General features: G+C 36.3%; 1 protein-coding gene across 1 annotated transcript in view; it reads right to left on the bottom strand.

Moving 5' to 3' along the window:
• Positions 1–2,714: 2,714 nt before the first annotated feature.
• Positions 2,715–26,093, bottom strand: part of LOC141612234 (CHD3-type chromatin-remodeling factor PICKLE-like) — a 28,025-nt gene continuing 4,646 nt past the window's right edge. The window contains exons 5-31 of the mRNA XM_074430969.1: positions 25,708–25,869; positions 22,506–22,744; positions 22,267–22,362; positions 22,003–22,139; positions 21,581–21,808; positions 21,349–21,456; positions 20,357–20,407; positions 20,147–20,246; positions 19,397–19,539; positions 19,204–19,307; positions 18,949–19,087; positions 17,745–17,914; positions 14,075–14,141; positions 12,961–13,083; positions 11,525–11,631; positions 11,360–11,441; positions 11,055–11,246; positions 9,696–9,843; positions 9,498–9,600; positions 9,228–9,302; positions 8,146–8,207; positions 7,964–8,040; positions 6,643–6,773; positions 4,728–5,067; positions 3,672–3,804; positions 3,413–3,486; positions 2,715–3,281 (exon numbers count right to left, since the gene is read on the bottom strand). Coding sequence (XP_074287070.1) covers positions 2,823–3,281; positions 3,413–3,486; positions 3,672–3,804; positions 4,728–5,067; positions 6,643–6,773; positions 7,964–8,040; positions 8,146–8,207; positions 9,228–9,302; positions 9,498–9,600; positions 9,696–9,843; positions 11,055–11,246; positions 11,360–11,441; positions 11,525–11,631; positions 12,961–13,083; positions 14,075–14,141; positions 17,745–17,914; positions 18,949–19,087; positions 19,204–19,307; positions 19,397–19,539; positions 20,147–20,246; positions 20,357–20,407; positions 21,349–21,456; positions 21,581–21,808; positions 22,003–22,139; positions 22,267–22,362; positions 22,506–22,744; positions 25,708–25,869 — 3,850 coding nt within the window. The 3' untranslated portion in view covers positions 2,715–2,822. The remainder of the gene's footprint in view (positions 3,282–3,412; positions 3,487–3,671; positions 3,805–4,727; positions 5,068–6,642; positions 6,774–7,963; positions 8,041–8,145; positions 8,208–9,227; positions 9,303–9,497; positions 9,601–9,695; positions 9,844–11,054; positions 11,247–11,359; positions 11,442–11,524; positions 11,632–12,960; positions 13,084–14,074; positions 14,142–17,744; positions 17,915–18,948; positions 19,088–19,203; positions 19,308–19,396; positions 19,540–20,146; positions 20,247–20,356; positions 20,408–21,348; positions 21,457–21,580; positions 21,809–22,002; positions 22,140–22,266; positions 22,363–22,505; positions 22,745–25,707; positions 25,870–26,093) is intronic.

Raw genomic sequence — 26,093 nt, 5'->3', positions numbered from 1 at the left:
TTTAGCGTTTTACCCGATCGGGTGAAGTTTGAGCCGACCGGGTACAATTCACTCCCTCAGAAGAAGTTTTCGTCTTCTCTTGTATTTCCACCTACCTTTTTGTACTTCATATAAACAGTTAATTTTTCAGAAAATTAGGGATCCAATCCTAATTTGTGAAGAATATTTGTAAGGTTAAGAGAGTAAAATTCAAATCCTTTTGTAGCTTGTTAATCATTCTTCATCAATCAAGATTATTGTTATTGTTCTTACTTTGTTCTTCATTATTCTTCATCCATCAATCAAGATTTGTTGTTTGTTGCTAGTTTAGTCAAAATCTCTTTCTTGTTTGTTGTTCATACTTTTAATTGAAGTTCTCCATATAAAGCTTGTGCCTTTGATTAAGCTTGATAAAGTTTGTCCCTTCTTTAATTAATTCATCCTACTTTTAGTTTAATTATTAAACCTCTTTATTTCCTATAGTTATTGCATGTTTAATTGTAGAAGCCATGTTCATTGCCAAATCATCCAACTTTATTAATTGTCTTGCCACAACAAACATGATTAGTGAGTAGTCTATTTACCAGGGTGTGATTAGACCCCAACATGAGTTGTTTACTTATTTGATTTCACTCAATTAGTTGTAAAAAGGGAATTTGTTGGGTTAACTAAAGGGATTGACTTGTTATTGCTCTATGGATATTGTAGTTGACTTTAGACCCTTGACCGTCAATGGGAGTTGGCTAGGTTTGGAGTTGATGCGCTTCTTGTAAAGTAGTTACCTACTTGAGTTGAATCCGGGAGGGGGAACTTGAGAAGGGTACCTTAGTTATCGGTTTGAAATCGACCTTTGGGAGAGGGAGTGGGATGACCGGGGACTATCGCGAGCCTAATGACTTGAGTCTTGGTGAGAGGTGGGTGGAAATAGGCCAATTTCGGTGAGCCTTAACCTTAGAGTTGGGATTTTGATCCATGAACCCGGAAGGGAGTTGGATTAATAGTACTAGTGTCCTATTGTGAACCCGGAAGGGAGACAATAGGCGACCTAGAGGCGTTCCTCCCGATATCTACCCTTTGACAACTAATTAACGAAATTAAATGGTAAATCATGAGTGCTGGTGGTTGAAGTCACGCCCTAGGCCTCTCATCTATTGATTAAAACCATATTCAATCGCTTGTCTCTTGATCTTAATATTTACTTAGTTTATTTACTACATGTTCTTTAGCTTAGTTGTTAGATAATACCCAAAACTTGCTCTTATTAGACTTAGCTATACTATTGAACGGAACGATTAGTAGTCTCATTTGCTCCTTGTGTTCGACCCTTACTAGTGCAACGATACGTGCACTTGCGAGGTTAAGACTTATACCATCAAGATTCATATCCAAATCCACGGCTGGGAAACTCGAACCAAACCGATTATCGATCCACTCATACCCAAAATCCAATCCATCAATGATTTTTAGGCTTTAGTTTATTTGAATTTCAATTTTTGTCATATAAAGTGAACTTTTATAGTCAAATTAAATTTTGGATCGAATTTTGGATTAAAGTTGTAGATAAGGTATGGTTTTGGATCACGTAAGGTTTTATTAAGTATATAACGGAGGGTATGGATTTTAAAGATATGAATCAGTAATCCAATAAGTGGATACCCTTATAAACGGATCCATCCCGATCCATTGTTAACTGATTGAGGCATTAATGTTCGTTGAAATAAAAGTGTTTTGCTATTTCTTGACAATTTTATATGATTTTGACAACCAGACTCATGAAGGCCTGTCAACCGAGGACCAAGGCAGCCATGTCACAAGGAGCTAAGACTCAACTCGTATGCACACTGGGACGGACCATAGTAGCATCACATAGGCGACTGATTAAGCCCTATGAGGGTTTCTTCACTTCTTGACCTACATTGCCCTCACCACGAGGGATATCGTGGTAAGGTGCACCACGTTATCGTTTATGGTTGGTTGGCTCAATTCCGACACTCCATGCATATATCCCGACAACTTTCATTCAATTCCGACCCAATGGTCCATAGTATCTTTCAGGCATGACTCTGGGTTCATGCCTTTTCAAGACTTTTCATTCAAGTCCGACCAAGCTCGACCTAATCTTTAACCGAATCGATTACACTACCGGCCCCTGATGCTCGCTTGACAAGCACGACATGTCATAGTGTGTACAATGACTAGTCTGCTTTTCATACCGCTTATTGGTAGACCTTGCTCAAGTCTAGTCACATGTTCCGGCTCATGGCTACCCCTTCGCCAGTTACCCCCAGCCTTGGTTATGAGCTTATGCTACTTCGTGGTTCCGCACTCACAAGCCTGAGCCTCACAGTTGGGCATATGAAGTCCGTGGCCTTGACTATCAGAAGCCCTTGGCCATGCTCATGCCTTCCAATCACCACCACAACTTACTTTTGGGCATTGTTCGCACTTGGATTGTCTAGACTAGCCTCCATCGCCGAGGCCGCAGCCCCCAGACTTCCAAATGCAAAACCACTGTCTTGGTCATGACTAGTTATATCCTGTTTCAGGCAAAAGAGCATGTCTCGTGTCTCAAACCTAAATGTCGCGGCCTCTACCTGCTGCATTTCTAAGCATTTCATGAAATGTGTCGGGATACTCAAGTCCACCATAAAAATATTGGTCGGCTCGATTCAAACTTTGACTAGACTACTCGTATCTGTGCTTGTTCCCTAAATTAGAAATGTAATACACTCATCTGAACTGCTCAGGAAATTTTTTTGCATAGAATTGCCATGAACGGACTAATAAAATATATCATTTCAGTCCCAGCTATAAGCAACACATTTAGGATTAGTTTATATCACTCATTCTGTTTTTACATCACTTTTTCTGTTAATCTCCGAAACAGGCAGACCAGAATCTCCTTCCGCTTTTTCTGTTTTTACATCACTTTCACGGCCTTTATCAGCTGCAAGGCCAGCAATCTTCGTATCAACTACACCATCCAGCATGTTCACATCACCTTCAACCTTTACATCCAATTCACGGGTTTCACTTTCTTTCCGTTCATTGGTTTCCATCATCACCGCCTCTGTTTTCACAATGGGACAAGAACTAGATGGCTGCTCTGATCTCTGATCTTGCCGCTGTTTTTGGCCAGGTTCATGCTCTGAAAAATGATACAGAGGTGGATTGAAAAGCTGGTTTATCTTTCCACATAAGCCTTCAAGTTTATCAAGTTTCTTTGCCAGGTTTTGGTCAGGTTCACTAAGAACTAAAGCTCTGACCGATTCTTTTTCGGATTCAGCCAGTACCTTGCATATCTGTAGATCCAATGAAAATTGCAAAAAAGATGTTATTGTCTAATCACAAAAACATTCATGCAGCTAACATATTCATCAATTAGCCAATAAAGTGGAAAAACCCCCGAAATCAGTGAAACTAACAGGTTTACCTGATTATAATACTGAACCAACTCCTGGCGTCTAGGATCTGTATCGTAAACATTATAGGAAACCTCTTTTGCAGCTGCAAGAAAACCAATACACATAACATTTCATCAGTCAACGTTCAACTAAACTGCGTGTAAACAGTTAGATGTAACTTGTAAAGCACTCTTATTCTGAATTGAGATGTACAATCATTATGCAACTAACTACTACAAATATCTTCCAACTTCAAAAACCATTCGCAAAAATGTTGGATCAACTTACCCAGCACTTCTATACGAGGAAGCTTGTCCACAAGCCCATCAACAACTTGTAGAACATTGGTAGTTCCCTCGCCTGTCCCGTTATTAGCATTTTCAGATTCCTCAGCACAAACACCATCATGTTTCCCATCACCCTAGAACATCATATGGAATAGAAATTAAGTCATTTGCTCATGAAAAGACAACATGAAAACAAGATACAATTTGAGTCAAAAACTCTATTATTAGGCATTTTACACTAACATATTGTAAAACCGCATCTTATTTACCCAAATGCTCATATATGCGAATATCTTGTAACTAGCTTTTATAGGGCATTTGCGTAATAACATCCGGTTTTACAATTACTTTTTTGTAAACTTGCAATTCATACATTTATGTGCAAGAATAATCAGGCTGCGGCAGCTTTTCTCATCACAAACCAGCAGGCCGTGAGGTCAAATGCCTGAGGTTACATTGCCCTCCATATCAATGTTGGATACACATTAAACCACAATCATAGACTAACTACCCACTTTGTTCATTTTTGGTGAAACATCGGGATATCCCTCCCTTCACCAACTATCCTGCTCGTAAAAGAAAAGAGAACGAGAGGAAAAAGACCAGGTTTTGTTGTTGTAAAGGACAGAGCTCAGGCCTCAAATACATTAAATTACCAACACTTAAGTCTCATTACACATTTACTACATTTTCCACGTATAAGTGGTTGCCAAAAACTACAACATGATGTAACAATTACCAAAGCCAGATTTAAATATATGCAGATCATTATACTCTTTGGGTTCTGGGTTATGATGGAATAAAGCAAAATGGCTCACTAAAGTGATTGTGCTTCTTTCTATTGTAAAGTATCAGTCCAATGTAGTTCTTGACGCAATTTTCATCTTAGGTCATTCGAAAACAACCTCTTTGTGTTGCTAACACAAGGGTAAAGTTGCGTACATCCTACCCCCCACCCCACCTCGCAGTTTGCGAGAGTAATTGAGGCATGGGGTGGTTGTTGCATATCATTACAAAATGAAATAGAGAGTAGAAACGAACCAGCAAAGAAACTTACATAACATTCTTTCTGACACTCTGCATATAAGCCCTTTTCCAGTAGTAACACTCTTTTTTTAATAAATTCTACTGATCTTCTTTGCATTTCCCGGAACTGATACAGTAAAGTAGTACTATATGTTCCTTCGGGCACTAAGTCAGATTCAGGACGGTTTTGACTGACAGTTACCTTCTGGGAATCAGCTGATTCTGCAATTGCCACCGTAGATGAAACTTGTGGTTGATTACTTACAACGCTATCAAGTTTGATCAAGGACAGATTTAGTTCTTGGCAAATTACTTCCTGAATCTTCAACTCTTTGTCATCAAGAATAGCTTGAAATTTTCCATACCCATGCCTTGAGACAGAGTTAAAAGAATGTGTTAACTGCCACCTTATTATAATGTCTCAAAGATTCCCGCACATAGCAAATAAAGAGTTAGATTTACAAATTGTTAAAAGGTTGACATTAACAAGAAATCCCCAGCAAAAGAACAGCAGCTCAAACTCCATAGGGCCCCACCTAGCTGACCATTAGCTTCTTTAATGCTCAAGCATAACATACTAAGAGCGATCTATCATAGACAATATTGACAAAAATAGATATTAATTGTTTGGTTCGAGGCATCTATGGCCAATACTATCCAACCACCACTCTGAGGTTTCCCGACATTATCGTATAGCATATTAACAATCATCCTAGAATATTAGGAAGCTTTGTTTTGCAAAGGGAAGCCCTTTAATTAGTTTACTTGTTTGGTTAGGAATACGTAAGGGAATGATTAAAAACTGCTCAAACCCAACCACCGCCCAAAACCACCAAAGACCGCCCCGAAACCCACCCTAACACAAAACCACCGTCGCCTACCGGTAAAACCACAACCGTTGACACCCCCCCAACCCAAACCATCCGCCGACGCTCCTACCCAGCGGCATGCTCTTCCCTATCGACCCCCTCCAACAACCTTCAAAATTCCCACCTCGCCACCATAAATACCACCCCCAACGCTAAGTGATTGCCGCTAATGGTGCCGATTGAGGTGATGCTGGAGGTGATTGGTGGTAGATGTTGGCGGTGAGTGGACGGCCATGGAGGTGATAGACAAAAGGGTTTTGGAACCATTGAGATGCGGAAATAAATTTGGGGAATAAGAGGTGAGCAGATACTGAAAAATGGGTAAAGGGAATTGGAAAATGGAGGAACCAAACATCAAGTACGAAATTCGAGAAACTTCATTCCCTTTCCCTTCTTTAAAACCCTCCAATCAAAGGCCTCCTTAATGTTTCTTACTTTTAAATTTACTTATTCATAAACAATTATTTATAAAAAAAAAAGGCCAACAACAACAACATCAGAGCCTTAATCGCAAAATGATTTGGGGTCGGCTGACGTGAATCATCCTTTAAAACCGTCCATGGGTGAACGCACACCTCAAAATGCGAAAATATAGAAAAGAAAAAGTGAAAAACAAAGGGAAGTGAAACCTAATACAAAGGAAGGTAAACTTAAGGTTTTAAATCGAAGTCCGGATTTCTTTTATAAAAACTTAGAATTTAAATCGAGAATAAAGATTAAAAACGATTTTGAAAACCGAAGTAAAACTTAAGGGTCCGGAAAACCTTAAAAGTGAACTAAGTATTAATATATAAGAAAGTTGTTGGTAAAAAGGTGTAATAAAACCGAAAAGAACAACTACATTTTTAAAAATTAAATAAAAAACATTAAATATTTCAAATAACGTCAAATACTAAAAGTCCACATGTATCAGCTCCCTCCATTGTGCCCTCTCCGTCACCATTCCCTCATCAAGCCCGAGAAATCTCATCTCGTGCTCTATCACTCTCAGCCATGTCTGTTTTGGTCTCCCTCTATTACAGTCACAAATTCAACCATGGGCCAAAGCTGTCAGAAGAATCTAAGATCAGAATTTACTTTGTCACTGCACGTAAAAGCATCAGATCATGTTCTGGCTTCCAAATCCTTCCACCTTTTAGGTTTGGATAACGTAATATAATGTCATCACCAAAAAGGGGCTCCTCTGGCTTTGCTAAAGCAGACTTCACCTGTTTGTTTGACACAGAGAGAACATTTAAGAAAAGATATAGCAGACAGATAAAACCAACTGACGAAACAAACAAGCAACAAATGATAAGAAAAATGAACCTTTTATCTCACGTTACTAGTTGCATCTTATAGCTTTCGACCAATAAAATCATAATTTAATTAAAAACAAGAAAATGATGCTAATTGTGTTAACTTGGTGAATAGATGGATGGGGTTGGATGGTTTTAAACTTGTCAGTGACTACGTGTTCACATATGGAGGGTGCACAAATAATGATCCGAATAGTTATGCAGTGAACATCTCAGTCTCACACACTTGTTGCACAACCATGTACCTGCTATCATTTAGAGAATTGAGATACTTTGTACCTCTCAGGCTCTCAGCTAGGCAATGCTTGCACAAGATCATGTGAAAATGCAATCTTATGTTAAAGAAACACTAGACCCAGTACTTGACTTCTTCATCGGGGAAGCTATCCCACTTTGAATCATGTAAATTGCATCTTGTTTACTTTCTAATTTTCTAGATCGCACAGTTTCTTGGTAAACTCAAGATGAGAATCTAAGGAAGTTACAATTTGTTTACAACACAATTCCACGTATCAACGAGTATATCATATTTCGTATTTTCGTCCATAGGCTTTATCTTAGGTCGCAAAATAACAATTACAGAGCCAGTTTCTAGTGGATAAAGCAAGGACACTAATATTCAGCCCAAACATTTGATACTGTCAGGTAGATGACGCTATTCTTACGACCTTACGTAAATAAAACAATGCATCAATGTACCAGACAGCGCCCATTTCTCCAGACAATTTACAATGGTAACGTCTTACAAGCAGATAGCAGCAAATATAGCATTCAGCCAAGTGCCAAATGTATCTAAATGCTTGAGAACTATGCAGATATGCAATACAAAGACTGTAAAGGGGGTGGATAACAGAGACTAGAATCAGAGTAGAAGGATGATAAAGCAGTTTGAACACCAATAGACCAAATTTGGGCCTTACAATTACTGCTAAAAACAATTTGTTATTAATTAAGCTCAACATTGGTACGGGTCGCCTCTTATTATTGTTGTGTTACTGTTTGCTTTAAGTTAAGGGGCTCATAGGGTAAGATTGATATTTTAACTATTAAAAAAATATGAAGAACGGGCTCAAATTAAAAATCTACACTCTTTCATTTACCTTGTCTTTGTACAGAATCAAGAGTCCTATTCTGGCGAGAACATCTAGTACTCGTAAGCCCTCTTTTGGAACACCATCTATGATATGAACAAGCATTGAAGATTAGAGTTGAGCAAACTACAACTGAGGCTCCAATCAGACCTAAAAATATAACGATGTCAGAAGAGAGAAAAGAAAATTACCTGAAAAAGTTGGTGAATCATTATCTCCCTCAGAGAGATGAGACATAAAATGTAGTCCATAACTGTTTGTGAGTCACGTAATCAAAATCAAAAGGAAATAGTAAATACTCGTACGTCATTCTGTTAAGAAATAAAGAAAATCGCAAAGAGCAAAACATGGAAGTGTTCTACTCAAGTCTGAAAATGCAGCTTCTTCAAAACGGATAGACGACTACATAAGAACATCTGTCTGACACGGGAGGGTGGATTAGAGAGGTAAATTTGACTGTGTGGATTACTTTCCCAGTCCAAATCCAATTAAAGATATTTAGGACAGTTATCCCGTCAAAACTTTTATACTACTCAATCCAAAAATTATTCTCAATGTCCATAACCCAATCCGAAAGTAGTTTCACTTGTTCATTGTTCTTTTTCTTTTTTCTCAGAATTTAAACAACCTTTTGTCTAAATTATCATTAAGAACTAATAAAACAGACTTGAAATACTTCTATCAAACCACATTCAAAGTGCTTCACAGGCAATTTTCAGTTATATCAAAATTTTCTAATATGAATATGTGCTGGATAGCATCTTTTAACAAAACTTGGACTCTAATCTGGACTTTGGAATCCAAATCCTTGATTACATATCAAATCTGAAAATTTGAATTTCCAAAAATTGGACTCCAAATTTAGTTCTTTTCAGAAGAATAGCATATTTTGTTCATATTTATATTTATGTCCAAATACTAACACCCCTCTAGGCAGGACAGACATCATGATGTCCTCAAATTGTGCAAGTTGGGACATAAAAAGTCCAGAAAGAATAAACAGAATTGGCAATTTGCAAAACTATAATTGAATAGAAAAAAACTATATATATACTCATATTCTGGCATAAACAAACCAGCAAAAAAGAGGTAAAGCAGAACTGCCAGGGGAAAAACGAAGGATCCAGTCAATGCTAATAGTGAAATCTGATCATGGTTTGATGCAAACATATATCGAGACAAATTCAAGGAACATATAAAACATGAAAAACGTTAGCCAATTTTTGTGCGATTGATTTTTCTAATCCAGAGATGAACAAGCCATATTACGTACTTCTCAATTTCTTCGTAAGTCTTCAGCTTCAAACGCGGCACAAACTCCGCCCAGTCATACTCTCCAAATCCAAATCTGCAGCAAAACAGCAACAAGTTCAAACCAGATCTGGCAAAATGCCACAGCAAAAAGGCGTCTACTTAAATACTTAATCCTAATTCCTAAACGAATTTAGAGTCAGCCAATGTGAACCATAATAGAGTTTTGTATGAAGAAAGGAGATACAACGCCTCAAAATCAGTTAATCAGATGACTAAATTAATTGCAAACCTCATAAGAATTTGTACAAATGCAGCTCGCTGACTCTGATTAAATCCCAGGACTCTAAATGACTTCCCTTCACCATCCATCAGAGGAAGAGATTCAACTTCAGCTGCAATTACATATTCCCACAAACAGCCAGTCATCAATATTCAATATCGATATATATTCTACCAACTGGGTAAACAAGCATCAAAAACCAATTACCGCGCGCTCTTTTTCTGTGAGCCCTTCTACCTGAAGGTGCTCCAGAAGACGTCTCACTGTCCGTCAACTCAGCCTCGTAGTTGTCGTCTTCGCCATCAGAACTAACATCCATTAAGCCAGCCAGATCATCATCTTCAACAGAAACCATCTGAGCGAGAAAATAAGGACTTATTGCATTTTGTACATCAAAAGTTGTGTATGATATCCTATAAATAAAATTAGGTTAACCTGACAGTCTCTTTATATAGTAAATAGGTAACAACAGCCATCGCAGTAGGCAGCGACTGATCTTCATGTAGCTGGGCCTGGGCCCGCTCTTCCAATTTTCAGAAATGCCTGATTCTAATACAAAATTTATTTAATGGGCTGCTGACCGTTCTATAATTGGTTGGCCCTCATTCCCTCCTATAGTTTCCGGTTTTCTTAAGCTCAAATCTCACAATAATACAAAATAGGACATGATTCTCTTTAGACAAAAAGAACTTTATTACTTGTTTCCTTATATGTTTATAGAAAAGCTAAATAAAAGTTATGTTGACACTTGAAATTAAGCAAAACTACATGTATTTAGGACTTGCGTAGTCCTTTCACACTTCCATAATTATTTGTTTCACAGCGACAAAAAATGTTTATTGGTATTCCAAAGAGCTGCACAGGAATTCTAAACCTAAATTACCAATTGCAAGCTTCACCAACAGATTTATTTTTAACGGATAATTCACGCGGTACCCTTAAAGTTTGCCATTTTGCACGAAATACCCAAATTTCTGATCCGTAAATCTTAAAGAGGTCATAACTCGTGTTTACGTGTTCCAAAAGTGACGAATTTTTTTTCCAAATCGCTTATCTTTTCGAGAACTACAATTTGAGAAAAAAAAATGGTGCATTTGGATTCCGCTACTAGGAGTTATTGTGTGTCAAAAATTTTTCAACCGAACAAACTTTGAGTGAGCATATCTCCTGTCCACGAGTTCCAAACTCGTCAAACTTTTTTTTTCAAATCGTAGTACTCAGAAAGATGATCGATTTGAAAAAAAAAAATTTACTTTCTGAGTTCGTAAACACGAGTTATGGCCTCATTAAGTTTTCCGGATCAAAAATTTGGATATTTTGTGCAAAATGACCAACTTTAGGGGTACCGTGTGAATTATCCGTATTTTTAATATACTTTATCATATATCCCGGAAACAGCCTCTCTGTTCACGCGGTACATAATGTCATCGGACACTCTAAACAAATGGAATATTACTTTTTAATTTTCTTCAAATTCTACTTCGTTGTAGGGAAGTAATATGTAATCATTGATTATGACATAGGACAACATACATGATATACTGACAGAAAACTTATGAGTAGTACCTGTTTACGGCTTCTCTTTCCTTTTCCTAGAGAGTTGAACTCCTCAACTTTATGCACTGCATATTTATCTTTTAATAAATCTTCCCAGTAAGTCATTCTCTCTGAACTATTAACATTGGATTTGGCCTCAGCAGCAACCTTTTGTGCTTCTGCTGCAGCTGCAGCTTCATCTACAAATTCAAAGTTTGCAACCTACAACACATGGCAGACGCCTAAAAAGTCTACACTTTAAACAAGCAAATTGAATGAAATATCAAATCAGGCTAAGACTATATTGAGGCATAAACCTCAACCTCAATACATACCTTGAAAGCTTTTAAGAACTCACTGTCATCCACATCATCTAAGGTATTCTCTTCATCACCAGCACGCTCACGGTCAAGTAATCTACATAATAATAATTAAATTATAATACTACATACTAACAAGAAATATCAATAGAATAAAACTATTATTAACCATCATATTACCTGTCTATTGCAGTATCATCATAATGAATTTGACGGGCCTTTGCTTCTTCAGTTTCATCTGTAAAAAGCTCCTTTGAGCCATATCTTATGATGTCATCCAGCTCTTCCTGAACAAAAAGGCAATATTGGAACTAGCATTGAAATTGAGATTAACTGAAAAAATCTATAGACAAAGTGGAAAGTGGAAACCACAAAATTCTAAAACAATAAACTACTCCCTCCGACTCCGCAGATTCTTTACATATTCCTTTTTGGGGAGTCTCAAAAGGTTCTTTACATCACTTACCCAGTTACTAATTTACCCTTGTGAATAGCCCTCGACCACAACTACCCTTACCACTTCTCCCACCCTCCCTCATTAACCAGCCAAACAACCTACCATCACTCTAACTCACTACCATCCTCCAACACCACCATTCACACCAACCCCATCTCCACGTGTCAGAATAAGCTCCCACTTAAGTGGCCCCATTTACCGGAACAAGTTCCCTCCTAAGTTTCCCCACCTGCCTGTAAAACACCCACCCATGAACACCATCCCAACTCCGATGAACACGACTCACCCCGATGAATACCGACCTCAGCCCGTCGGAAACCAAACCCCGCCCTCCATACACCATGTCCTACCCTAAGAAAACGCTCCCCGGCCCTATAAAACTCTAGAGCTAGACTTTTTTTATGGTAACATGGTTCAAAATCTCGACCGAGCTGTATCGGTTTTTCACTTTACCGCTAAGAGATCGCCCATGAAATCACCGAGAATCACCGCAATTCATTCGTGACGACCGATTAAGAGCCGATTACATCGCTACCGCGACTATGATCGATCCCAAGTTTTTGAACCATGGATGGTAGGGGAGGGAGATTTGAAGGTGGATGAGGGGCTTTTAGGCGGGGAAGGGTGGGGGTTGTATGGGTGACCTATGGTGGTTTGGTGGACGGAGACCGGGTTGGGTGTAGTTGGTGGGTGGTTAGAGGTAAGGGTAAAAGTGAAAATGACTAATCCATACTCCATACCCACTTATCTTAGCTTTCCTAGAAAAACTTGCAGGGGAAAAAAGGTAAACATCATGTTGAGTCGAAGGGAGCATTAAAGTAAAGATGTGACCCAGGTCATGCATTTATGCTTACATGATCTCTACAGCTTAAAAATCTTGAACACTGTAACAAACTAATTCTTTTTATAAAGCTTCCTCTAATATATCCATATCATTTCTGAGATTTTCTTTAGTTCTTTCATCTTTATATAGTTCAAATTGTAAAACAAAAGTTTCTAAAAATTAAAATTAACAGCCCCTCAGGCTAGGGTGAAAACAACAATGTGCTACTGTTACCTTTGACGTGTTTTCAATGCAATCTACTTATATTATCAATAAGCTACTCAATATATCTAACATTAATACTGGGCTATAATTCATATCAGAACAAACAAATACCTGGTTGATATTTTGTGTCTTCAGCTTTCCGACGACTAAATGTTCTAATACCATCTTCTTCTTAGTCATCTCCATCATTCTTTCTTCAATTGATCCCCTCGTCACGAGTCTGTATATCATAACCTGTTAACATTCAAAAGTAACACAAGTATATTTATATGAGCAATAAAAATCCAAAATAGTTTCAAAAAAATGGCAAAAAGTTGTCACCAAATCAAAATATGTTCCATAAATTACTATGTTCAAATGTCTTAACTCTAAAGGAGGCAAATGTAAGTAAAATGAGTGTCCATAAGAGGTATAACATAGTTATAATAACCTATAGACTATAGTACAAGGATTAAACATCACTCCATAACAAGCTTCTCACTTTTCTTATTTTGGGTATTCTGACAACATAATCCCAAAATGATTTGCGGTCGAAACGCCATTAAATGGTCTGCACACCTCGAAATGCAGTGAGAATAAAAAAAAAGAGTGAAAGGGGAATGGGAAGCGAAACATGGTACAAAAGTCATTTTAAACCTATTGGTATAAAAAATTAAAAACTCAGTTTTCTTTTATAAAAACTTAGATACAAATTACAAATCAATGACCATAATATTTGAAAATAGAATAAAATATAAATTAATGTTAGAAAATTATAAAAACTAAACAAAGCATGATGATATATGGAGTTTTATGTATAATGTTTTAAAAATCTCAAAAGTAGACAAAGAACAACATTACCCGTGCCTCAAGGGCTCCCACAAATTGGGGGTAAACAAATACTCCCTCCGATCCAGACCAAAGGTAACATAGGAGAAAATGGATAAAGAAAATGTGGAAAAAGCAAGGGTAAAGAGGGAAAAAATAGGTGGGCCATGTAATTGTGGGTTGGTAAGTGGGGTAGGTAATGGCATTTTGTGTAAATATCAAATGGGTATAAGGACAACTTGGTAATGTTGTGGGACAAATAAGGAATGTTACCTTTAGTTTGGATCGTCCATTTACCTTTGATTTGGGTCGGAGGGAGTAATATTTAAAAATATATAAGTAAATTATATAGCAAAAAAAAATACTAAAGAAACCAGTAAAAAAAAAACTCGAACTCCAAAAATATACAAGTGTTAACCTTATTCGTCTGTCCAAGTCGATGGGCTCTGGCCATGGCCTGCAGATCAGCATGCGGATTCCAGTCACTGCAATAGAAGTGACAGAATTAAACAAGACAATCATTGTATAACCAAAAGCAAGAAACTGCAAATGAAGACTACTACAAAGACTTAAATGCAAATCATGTAGGAATAAAAGTACAGTTCATTCAATAACCTGAATACCACAGGCAATGGCTTACAAAAGAAGAAACAGTGAGAATAGTGATTTGTCTTAAAACATGTTCAGCGGGCTACTATAAATGTATCTGGTTTGACGGAATATATAATCCAATCCAAGGAAACTAATAAATGGAAATCATCATCATCATGTATTTAAAACCTCAAAAATGTCGAAAAACAATTAGCTCTTTTGCTCAGATTCTATTACAACAACAAATAAAACATTTCATAAAAAGTATCCACACACTATTAGTGAGCAAGGTATCCTACAAATTACAAGTTGATTCAATTGCATTGTAGATTTAAAAGTGAAAAATGGGAATTCTCTTCATAGAAACGAATGGCTCTAGCCATAAGAAAAAAAGAAAAAAAAAAAGAAAAAGAACTTCCCCAAGCATAATACAATGAATAGTCTCGGGAGAAAAATATGAAAATTTCCTTCGGTGCATATACAGTAAAATCAGATATTCTCTATAAAATAAGATGCAATATCATAAAGTAGATAAACACTAAATAGGGCTAACTTCAACACCATTACCCCACTGCCTCAATGGCTCCGGCAAATTGCGAGATTAAGGGGTCGGATGTACGCAGCCTTACCCTTGTGTTAGCGACACAATGAGGTTGTTTCCAAATAAACCAAGATGACACTTGTGTCAAGAACTGCATCGAAGGACTGGTACTTCAGAATAGAAAGATGTGAAGCCACTTTACTGAGTCATTTGGCATTTTGGCTCCATTAGAAATGGAAATAAAAGGGCTAACTTCAAGATGGTAAATTATATGATCGAAAATGAGTAGTCAAGAAACATTGAGGTTTGAAACATAAAAGAGTGTAAAAATTAGGTCAATGTTTTACGCGAAGAAGCTTATAGTTAAGCCATGTCGGCTCTTCCTATAGCTAAACATAATTAAACAGCAACTAGATAGCTCAGTATATTACCAATGAGATTAGAAATATTAGTTTCTAGGCAGAGGCAGTCAAGAATTCAAAAAACTTGTTATTCCTCTAGAAATGAAAGGGAAGTAGGCTACAAAGACAAAATCTCAACAAATGGATGTCCTACGGAGTAAGAGTGCAAACGACCTAATGTTTATTAAAGTGAGATATGCCGAAATCCGAGTGGCAATATTAGGAGAGGGTTTGATGTGTAAATATTAATGGTAATCCCATTTAAGCAACAAAATTTGGATGGGAAATCATTAATCATTAATTATGTTAAATGTTGATAGTACAAATGTGGAGAGTTGTTTAAAACTAGTTTAGATCCCGCGCAATGAATGCGCGGTATTTATAGACTTACTAATATAGACCATGTGTAATATATGCACGGTATTTATAGAGTTTTACTTTTTAGTGTATTATTTATAAAATTTAAATTGACAATTCTTATTTTTCATGTTACTCCTTAAAGTATTTTGATTAGAGAAATAAATAAAAATTTAAATTGTAAGAAGTAATAAAATGTGTTTTTTTTTTTTTTTTTTTTACCGAGAAATTAATGATGTTAATTTACAAATATTTACAAAAAACATATTTTTTAGCTGCAATTTTTTATCAAAAAAAGTCAATGAATTTTAACAAATATTTACTAATACCATATTTTTTAGCCGCAACTTCTTATCATAAAAAGTCAATAAATTTTTATCATAAGTTCTTTAGAAAAAGAATTTCCTTATCCTAAAAATATTGGAGATAAATTTGTGCAAAATGTAGAATATTAAATGTTATAAATATTTAAATACAAAAGATTATATCCATTTATAACTTATCATGTCCACACCTATAGTATATGCTAAAAATACCAAACACTATTCTAGGACATATGTTTTAGGTGGGAAAAATTGGAGGTTTGCCTATTCGTTTAGTAAATAGGGGATTAGATAGTAGTTTCTCCAATGCTCTATGGGCCTAAATTTGATGAGCATCTACTAAATAAATGTACGTTGCTACTCTTCAAATTTATGTTCTTCAACAAGACTGAATAATTCCTAAAAAGAGTTTCAATATACTAAGTATCGAGCACTATTTTTCCTTCCACCCCCTTGCCCAGGCTCTATCTTTTCCCCAACACCATTTTTCTAGCATTTTTCTAGCAGAACAATTTTGAGACCTTCACATAGAAATCAAATTTCCCATGGTCAATCTATAATTCTATATGCAGGAAACCAAGCTCACTAAGATCCTTGAAAATTTCTTCCTGCTTCTAACATAGATTATGAAAAAAAAAAAAAAAATGGCCGCCTTACATTATTGGCCATAATAACGGCGTGATTTGAGCACAAAATTTCCACACACGCGTCTACAGCAACCTACAGAAATTAATGAACTAAGAGAGTCCCAATTATCATTTACCCTCCCATGGCATCAAACAAATCGGATTTACATCACGTTCCGCATCCCTATAACTTGCTAATGAACCCAACCAATTTGGGTATATCTTTGTTTTTTAACTTCAGCAAATTATTTGTTTTGCTACCACCTCTTCAGATTGCTCAACGACACAATTTTGCTACTTCAACAATTTATTGTATTCCTTGTAATCTTCATCTTAGAAGAAATTATGGCTGGGTGTGACATGATAAATCCTTGAGGGCTCTAAACTTTGAAAGATATTACTCTCGCTGACTTATCTGATAACTACCATAGTATACATGTTTCCTCATGAACATTTGTGGGCAACAACATTCACTAAATGTGTGAATGTGTCCTCAACTAAGGTGCTCCCCATTATGGTAGCTATAAATTGTTTCTTATCCCATGAGATTGAAAAGTCGTGTCCTTCACCTTTCTGGTCTATAGCATATTTGTAAGACAATGATCCAGATAAGGTTAAGGAATTTGCATAGACATCTTGTTTGGAGAAACTGAAACTAATATATGTTACAAGGAACAACCAAATTGTTCAATTATTCCCATCTTTGCAGAGCCAGCTACATTCTCGTGGGCCAAACAGATTACCAAGGAGAATAATGTATATATTAAATTGAATGAAACAGAAAATAGTTAAGCTACAATCTGAGAAATAAGGAGAAGAATCTTTGTGGAGTATCTTCACAAATCTGCATGATTTACTTTTCTTGTGACCTTATAGTTGGAAAGAAACCAGATATGCATCAGTACAATTTTCAGCCAAGATTTTCGATCATAAAGAGCAGCGTCCAAACTATATCAAAATTTAAAACGGCATGCCCTATAAACATCCCTCACATACTCGTCAAATGGATGTATGAGATGCATTTCACCAAGACGAATTTTTTGAAGGAAGCAAAGAGCCGCGAGACAATAACAATATCACTAAAATAAATTTAAGAAATGCAACTAATTGAAAGATATTCTAAACCAAAAGTGTCAAATGGTCGAGGCATCTTATAGACTTATAAACAACTACACAAGTTTCTCGTAATCAGTATCTAGAGAAATAGAAGCTTCTGCAAAGCAAAGCAGGATTAAATCAAAAAATTCACCTGTCATAGATAATTACTGTGTCTGCTGTTGCAAGATTTATTCCCAAACCACCAGCTCTCGTAGATAGTACAAAACAAAACCTTGATGAATTCTTGCCATTGAATCTATCTATACGAATTTGTCTCTCAGCTCCACTAACCTTTCCATCAATCCGTTCATACTGCCATTTCTGATCAAAGAACACATAGTTGGGAGACAAGGTAAGGTTACACTGAAATATTACATGTGACAGCACTACAAACCAAAGAACATGACATTAGGACTTAGGTACAGAGAAGTTATTGAAGGCAACATAAATCTAATTTAATGTTCATTTTCGATAGTGTGAATGTAAAATGTCCAGGTACTTTCTTTTTTTAAGAAGTGAAATACCTAGATACACAACATAAATAAATACTGAAAAGAGCTAAAATTCCATTCAAAAGATTTTTGGGGGATAGAGCATACAACACAAGCTTGTCTAATTCTTTATGAATATACACCACATCCCGATTACACTTGAACACAAGCTACAAGATTTTTGTGACCTTATAGTTCGAGTGTTTGTTCATTGATTTTTAGCAAATGCCAAGATAGAATACGCTTGAACCGATTCAAGATTTCCTGGGGGTCGAGTGAACCGGTCACCCAGGCGTACATAGGAGATAACAACAAAGATACGCTTGAACCGAACTAAGAATCGCAAGGAGTCGAGTGAATCCGGTAAACCAGGCGTGCATAGGAGAGGAGGACATTCCAACAACAGCAACAACAACAACTGAGGTACTAGCTCTAGCCTACTACCTCAGTCTTCAAATGCTCCACCCCCTATGGCAGGGTACGGAGAATTTTATGCACATAGTCAAAAGCCATGTCATGAAGATACAAAAAACACAAGTTCTGACCTGATTAAAATTTCATAACGAATTGCATTGCCCAACTGCTACTTCACATGTAAGATATACATTTGATATATAAGTTCTATCTTAATTTAAAGCTACAGGTAGTTGGTTCCATTGGAGATAGATAAAAAGGGGACAGGAAGTCAGCAAAGAAACTTGGTAGGCAAACAAACAAAACAAGAAGACCCGAAAAGGGTAACTACCCAACCAAGAAAATGATGGAAAACAAAGCCTTACAACACGAGATAGAACTAACAGCACCATAAACCAAATGAACGCCAACATAGAAGACCATCATAAGGATCAGTGAGCATGTCTACACCTTGTATATTAAGTAGTCTTCAAGTATGTCCAGCATGTTCTGAAATTGGGAATATATCAGAACTCTATGGCCTTGCTCCTTCAGCTTCACCAACATTTTGTCCAACAAATGCAATTTTCCTGATGATTCAAGGAGTTGCCTGTCGTAGAATAAAAAAAGGGTTACAGAAGGCAGTGCAAAATGAGAGATCCAAAAGCAATGTATTTTAAATCAGAATACAAAATTGAAAAAGGGAGTCATAACATGAAAAATTACTTGAAAGATTCATTTGAATCTGGTATGACTGGCTCAACACCCTCCAACATGTATGGATGACAACATAGCTTCCGCAATTCCATAACAACATTGATAAGGGATATCTGATGATCAGAAGCATTCAGGTGTAAGATCCTCTCTATTATCTTTAAAAAGGATCAGATGAACAATGTAACATTTAAAATTAACTAACTTGTCCACCGCCTTTGCGAGTTAAGAGCTCATAGTTCCGAGTCAAGATTGCCTTATAGTATTCCTTTTGCTTACTGCTTAGTTCGACGCGTAAGATCAGTTCCTTCTTAGGAGGGAGCTCCTTCATCACATCTTTCTTCACCCCTGTAATAAAATTCATTATGTGAAAGGCATATATATTTATAACAGCGAAGGTTCCAACTTCCAATACAGGACCAACGACAAAAGGAAGATTAAACAAATTCATCTTCTGAATCAGAAAAATACAACATATTTTAACATAATAAACATCCAGCATCCCCTTTTTCCATTTCAAAAAACCTTACACAATTCCAGCAAACTCAGAAGGCTTTACCAACATTAATGCCTGTAGTTTTCACTTTTGCAAAAGGTTGAGGGCATAGAGTATATGGCAAACTGGCAAACTGGCAAACTGGCAAAGTCACCATGGAGATTTCAAACACGAAAAAGTAAACAGAAAATGTATATTATACATCAATATATCAAAAACACTCTCAGATTTTCATCGTGTTGTATGTTTCAGATAGTTTAGACTAAAATGAGAAAGACAGCTGCAAAAGGCAGCACTGAAGGGAACATCAATTGAGTAGAAAATCATCCAACAAGAGCAAATGTTTTGATCAGTTAGAAGCCCCATACTCCAACTATACTTAGTCTCAAGCAATACATAACTTGGAAAGTTTTAGGTTACACAATGGCACAAATGCATCACTGAGTCACTGACACATACTTCTAAGAAGATGAGGAGCCAGCATTCTGTGAAGCCTTGAGACCTGCTCCTCTTGATTGATATCCTTAAACTCATCCTGGAACTCCTCCAAACTCCCAAACTGCAGTTTATGTTTACATAAAAAGAACAATTCTGAAGTATAAATATTAAATAACCATCTTGAAATGGCCAATTGAAAAGCAATCTTATAGCTCCATCACAAAGACTGACCTTCCCGGCATCAAGAAAGTGCATCAGCATGAACAGCTCATCAAGGTTGTTCTGAAAAGTTCACCAAAACAATAAGGTTGACGATGCAAGTCAACTTGACCAGCGAAAACGTACATGGCTGATTAATAACAGCAGAATACAAGCACCTGGGGAGTTCATCATCTTCCCAAGAGAGGGAAATTAAGCACGAGACAAAGACTTACATATATGCCTAGTAATGGAAAAAAAATTCTATCATATGAAAACCTCCATACAAAAATTTCAAAAAAGCAACTATCAGCATAATTAAAAAAAGAAAGAAAAAAAGACAAGATCTTACTAAGACGAGATCAAAAACAGCCAAGTTTTCTAAGAGAGTCATACTAAAAGTACATAGTGTGATAGTGGGACTCCCAACAAGCAATTGTCATATAACAATCAGTTAATATAAATACTGAATTAATTGACCATTTATACCACCAAGAACAAAAAATACAAAGTCTAGTCCCAAAATGATTCGGAGTCACCGAACATGGATCATCATTAATGAGAGGTAAAACAATTTACAGAGGAGAACCCGAACATGATAAAGTGAATAAAAAGTAGTATATATATAAATAAATGTAGTTTGTAAATTGCATTAAAGGAAAAAAAAACTAAAAATGTGGACAGAAAAATAAAATAAAAAAGTATAGTTACAAAACATGAAAATGAACCCTTATAATGGGTAACATTAATTAATAAACAATATACACATGAAACATAAAATGAAATCATGGTTACCAGATTTGTAATACGACCAATGTAAATTCGTAATACAAATATGCAATTCGCTCAAAATGGAGCATAATTCGATAAAATTATAACCAAACGCCATAATTCGATGCAAGTCGAATTCGTAATTCGTTAGGCAATTAAGTGAACTATGTAATGGTCTAATACAGAACCTAAACAATAAAATGACCAAACAAATGTGCAAAAATAAAATCCAAATATTGGGGGCTTTGCAAAACCTGAAGAGGGGTTCCAGTTAAAAGGACACGATGTAAACTGTGAAATTGCTTCAACTGAAGGAACAATTTTGAATCCTTATTTTTGAGACGGTGACCCTCATCCACAACCTGAAGTAAATTTTACAAAGGAACCATCAGATAACACGTCTGTGAGCAGCAGACTTTAGGGCTCTATAGATGACCAAAAAATTTAAAAAGGCTCAACAAGAAACAGATACAGCAGAAGCATTACCATACACTCCCACTTAATTGGCTTTAAAGTTACAGCATCTAAGTTGATCATTTCATATGATGTAAGGAGGACATCAAATTTGATTCTGTCTTGTTTGTCTTGTTTGCTTTCACTGGAGATCGGCCCAAATTTTTTCCTCTTGAGCTTCCCAGAAGTAGGCTTTTTAGGATAGTAAAATTCATATTGCCTTATAAGAGAACGAGCTTGTCCGGATCCAACATACATAATCTGCATTTTATATACAGTCAATAGGCATAATGAGTACTCAATTAGATAACATATTCCTCTTGTTTACTAGGTTTGTATTTAAGACAAGGTTCAAGGAAGAGAGAGTAGACTACGATGGATATGATATCTAGCCAACTGCCCAAACAAAAGATTAATTACACAAACCCCTCAATCCAAAAGTAAAGAATACATACGACATTCAATTGTGGTGCCCAAGTTGCAAATTCTCTTTCCCAATTGCGTAGTGTGGACAATGGTGCCACCACTAAATGGGGATAAACTCCTTCTTCAAAAAGAGATGCCAAGAAAGCAATACTCTGTATCGTCTTGCCTGGGACCATTTCATATTAACGATTACTTAAAAAAGAAGGGAAACAAAAAAAGGTAAGAAAGAAAAACACACACGCATATAAACACAGTCCCCGGAAAAGTCAATTTTAAGAAACGCAAATACTTACCAAGACCCATTTCGTCAGCAAGTATCACATGCGTCTGTTTGGACCATGAGAAACGTAGAAAGTTCAGCCCTTCAAGTTGATAAGGATGCAGAGAACCTTCAATTTATGAAAGAAACATATTTAACTAAAAAACTCTAATGAAAGGAAATGAAAATTTTACTAATGGACCACAGTTAGCTTCAAGTCCTCAACAAAGAATACCAGACAGAAATAACTTTCTGAAAGCAACCCAACATTACCTCCAGGAAGAAAACTAGGAGTCTTTTCAAACTGTTGAAATTCCTTGTGTTTCATATGGGGATCCAAAGAATCACATGGAACATTTTTCAGCTTAGAAGGTCTGCGACGCCTGGACTGTATCCTACTAAACCTTTCAATATCAGTCTTGAAAGCAGAAATATCTGCCTCAAATTCCCAATAGCACTCATCGTATGGAAGCTCTTTCCACTTAACAAGATACTCCTTTTCATCGTCTCCTCTTCAAAGTAAGAAGACAACTTGCAATTAGCTCTCCAAAGACAAAAACAAGCTCTCAAAAAAAATGTCGCAAAAAAATGAAAAGAAGGAAAGAAGATTTATTGCTTACTAGATTACAAACAAAAGAAAAACAGTACAATAATGTGGCCAGAATAATACCAGATACAATAGCTAAAAATATTATCCTCATTAATTCATTATGTTCTTATTGTGATTAAAGGCACCAGAGGTATTAAAGTTTTTTTCTTCAAAATACACGAAAAATTTAATAAGAACAATATGATAATAAAGGAATCCAGTTAATGTAGAACGATGAGTGGCATTTAGACATCTATAACAGAATAGGGTGGCATTCTTTGAATCATTACAAATTAGGAGGCGGAGAAAGACATAACTAGGGGAGCATAATAATGTGAAAATCCGTGAAGTTGGAGTATTACACGTAGAAGGATCAAAAAGACTTTATTCACCAAACTCACAAATTAATGGAGTTTCATACAGTGAAAATGAAAATCAGAAAACGTATAAATCATGGGAAAGGCTGATCAGGCAACAAGCTCAGATGTTAGAATCTCCAATATAAAAACATCAATATCACAAATGCCTTATAAGGCATGGTAGGTACTGTGACTCTTCACTTCTAGGGCCTATGAGTATGGAATCCATATCCAACCCTTACCAATATGCCAGTTCGCTTTCTTCAAAGAACCAATAAGGGAGGGCTGCATAACAATATGGTCTGGAATATACATTGTATGAATCAATTTGTATGATATATTGATATTTATGCCTTATTGACCTCTATTTCACATTTTCACTAAAAAGAAAAGGAACTAAATATTAAAATTTTATAAATGTATTTTATGTTTTGAAGACATGGCCCGCACAAGTGTACACATTTAGGACAAACTCCACGTGTCAAAAATTGAGTCATGTCAAGTCCAACCAGCTTTAGCAAAATAAAATACAAAACTAGTATTGGTGCCCGGGCGGTACCTACATTTACCGTCTAAATTTTATATCATATGAAATTGACTTATGTTGACTTGCCTTATTTATACTATTACCATTTATGAATATGTTTTTGCCATATCTAACATCTAACATTATGATTAAAATAAACTTTATCAACCATATTATGAGACACATTCCCTACTCCCATGGTTACTATTGCTACTTTAACTACATCCGTTGTTACTACTGTTATTTTCACTACTCTTGCCATTATTATTATTACTTTCACTACTCCCGTTTTTAATACTGTTAATTTCACTACTCTCATTGCTGCCATTGTTACATTCACTACTCTCATTGTTATTATTGTTACTTTTACTCCTTACATTGACGATTACTATCATATTTATTACATTCAATGTTGCTACAACTATTTTCATTACTAATACAATTACTTTTGCTACTGACACAATCAGGCTTGCATATTTAAATAATAAATATATTACATATTTGCATTAAATCTTAATTTTATATCAAATGGTTATCTAATTGTATTACTCATATATTTAAATAAATATTTAACATTAGATTAGAATGTCATATCTAACTTGAGTACAAATCTAAAAAAATTATGGAACATTTTATATTTTGAAAATCTTGATTTATTTACCTATTTATAGTTTCCAAAACCTAACCTACTTATATTATTATATATGCTAGACAATAAACATCTTTTATACATCTAAACTATACAGTATATTTTATAAACAATAATCCTGGTTTTCGGTTTATATATATAGTATTAGATAGAAGATAGATAGCTGAATTGGTGCAATTTTGCTCTTCGTGATACGAGGAATAAGATGGCCATGATAACTATGAATCTTAGCCTATGACAAAACACTAAACTCCTAACTTGACCACGCTTGATGTAAATGCCTATAAGACTATTACATGTATTTCATCAAATGACACGTTCGCATTTACACCTGACACGTTCGCATTTACACCTAGGGTGTTCACATAAGTAACATGATAGCTACCATGCTGACAATGACACTAGTAACCAACAACAGAAGAAAGACCGGACCTAGAATTAAATTGCATATCATTAATTGGCTCACAAAGGATAATATACAAAATAACTAAAACATAAACAGGGAAGTTATATAAAGGTTGTCAAGGTGCACTTGTTTCACTAGTTGCACGTTGCACCTAATCATTTCACACACAAAAAAAAAACACTAATTAAGATTTTGAGATAGCCGTTAGATTCCAGCCCATTCAAAAGTACAGAACAAAAAGAGAATGAGAAGGACTGAAACCTTATGGCCTTTAGACGCCACACCCTACCCGCCCACTAAGGGGTCGTTTGGTTCGCTATAGGAATTGAAGTTCCAAGGAAGTTACAATTCACATGATTTTGCAATTCATGTGAAATGGAAAAAAAGTGTTTGGTTGGAATGTGGGAAGTGAATTCCATAGGAATTCCCACTTACCTAGGGGGACCTAGGTAAGCAACTTCCCCCATCATGGAGGAATTAGAGTTCCTATGGAACTTCAATTCATGTGATTTGGGGTAAACAAACAACCCACCAATTTTACAAATCACATGAATTGCAATTCATGTGTTTTATGTTGGGTAACCAAACACCACCTAACATTCACCAAATAACTAGGTTCATCCACTGACCATCCCATAAAAAAGGGCAGCCCGGTGCACGATGGCATCCCCGCTAGGCGAGGGTCCGGGGAAGGGTCCCACCACAAGGGTGTAATTGGGGCAAGCCTTCCCTTGCCATTTTGGCAAGAGGCCGCTCCAAGGACTTGAACCCGTGACCTCACGGTCACAAAGCAACACCTTAACCAGTGCGCCAAGGCTCCCGATGGCATCCACTGACCATCCCATAAAACATCAAAAAATTAATAAAATCTTTGACAAAAGAAAATGGCACCAGATGTTAAAGTCACTATAAAATATAATAATAAATAACTGTCTAGCTAAGTAACCTGCAAGCAAGGATCCGATCAACAGTAGTCCACTCGGGTCGTATAGCGACATAGTCATCATCGGAAGTGTTAACAGATGACATTTGCCGATGAAAGTTATTAAATTTGGTCCTGAGGCGAGGAAGGGTTTTAAAGGCCTTCATAAACTGTTTTTCCGGCACCCTGCATTGTTCAGCAAGACATCGAGAAAACAGTCAGCTTAAGAGAAGTAACTACAGAAATGAGTCAGTATACATAAGAAATAGAACAGTAGGAACGGCAATCAAGCTAGATAGTACTCCCTCCCATTCTCAGCGTACATATTTCATACAACTTTGCTCATTCACTGGATTCATACCATTATCTTAAATGGTAAGAATAAACTTACCAAAACTCGTATATACCCT

Source organism: Silene latifolia, chromosome 11 (assembly GCF_048544455.1).
Source record: "Silene latifolia isolate original U9 population chromosome 11, ASM4854445v1, whole genome shotgun sequence".
In the NCBI taxonomy this organism is placed as follows: domain Eukaryota; kingdom Viridiplantae; phylum Streptophyta; class Magnoliopsida; order Caryophyllales; family Caryophyllaceae; genus Silene; species Silene latifolia.
Note: the sequence above shows the minus strand (reverse complement) of the source record. Positions and strands in the feature narration are given on the sequence as shown.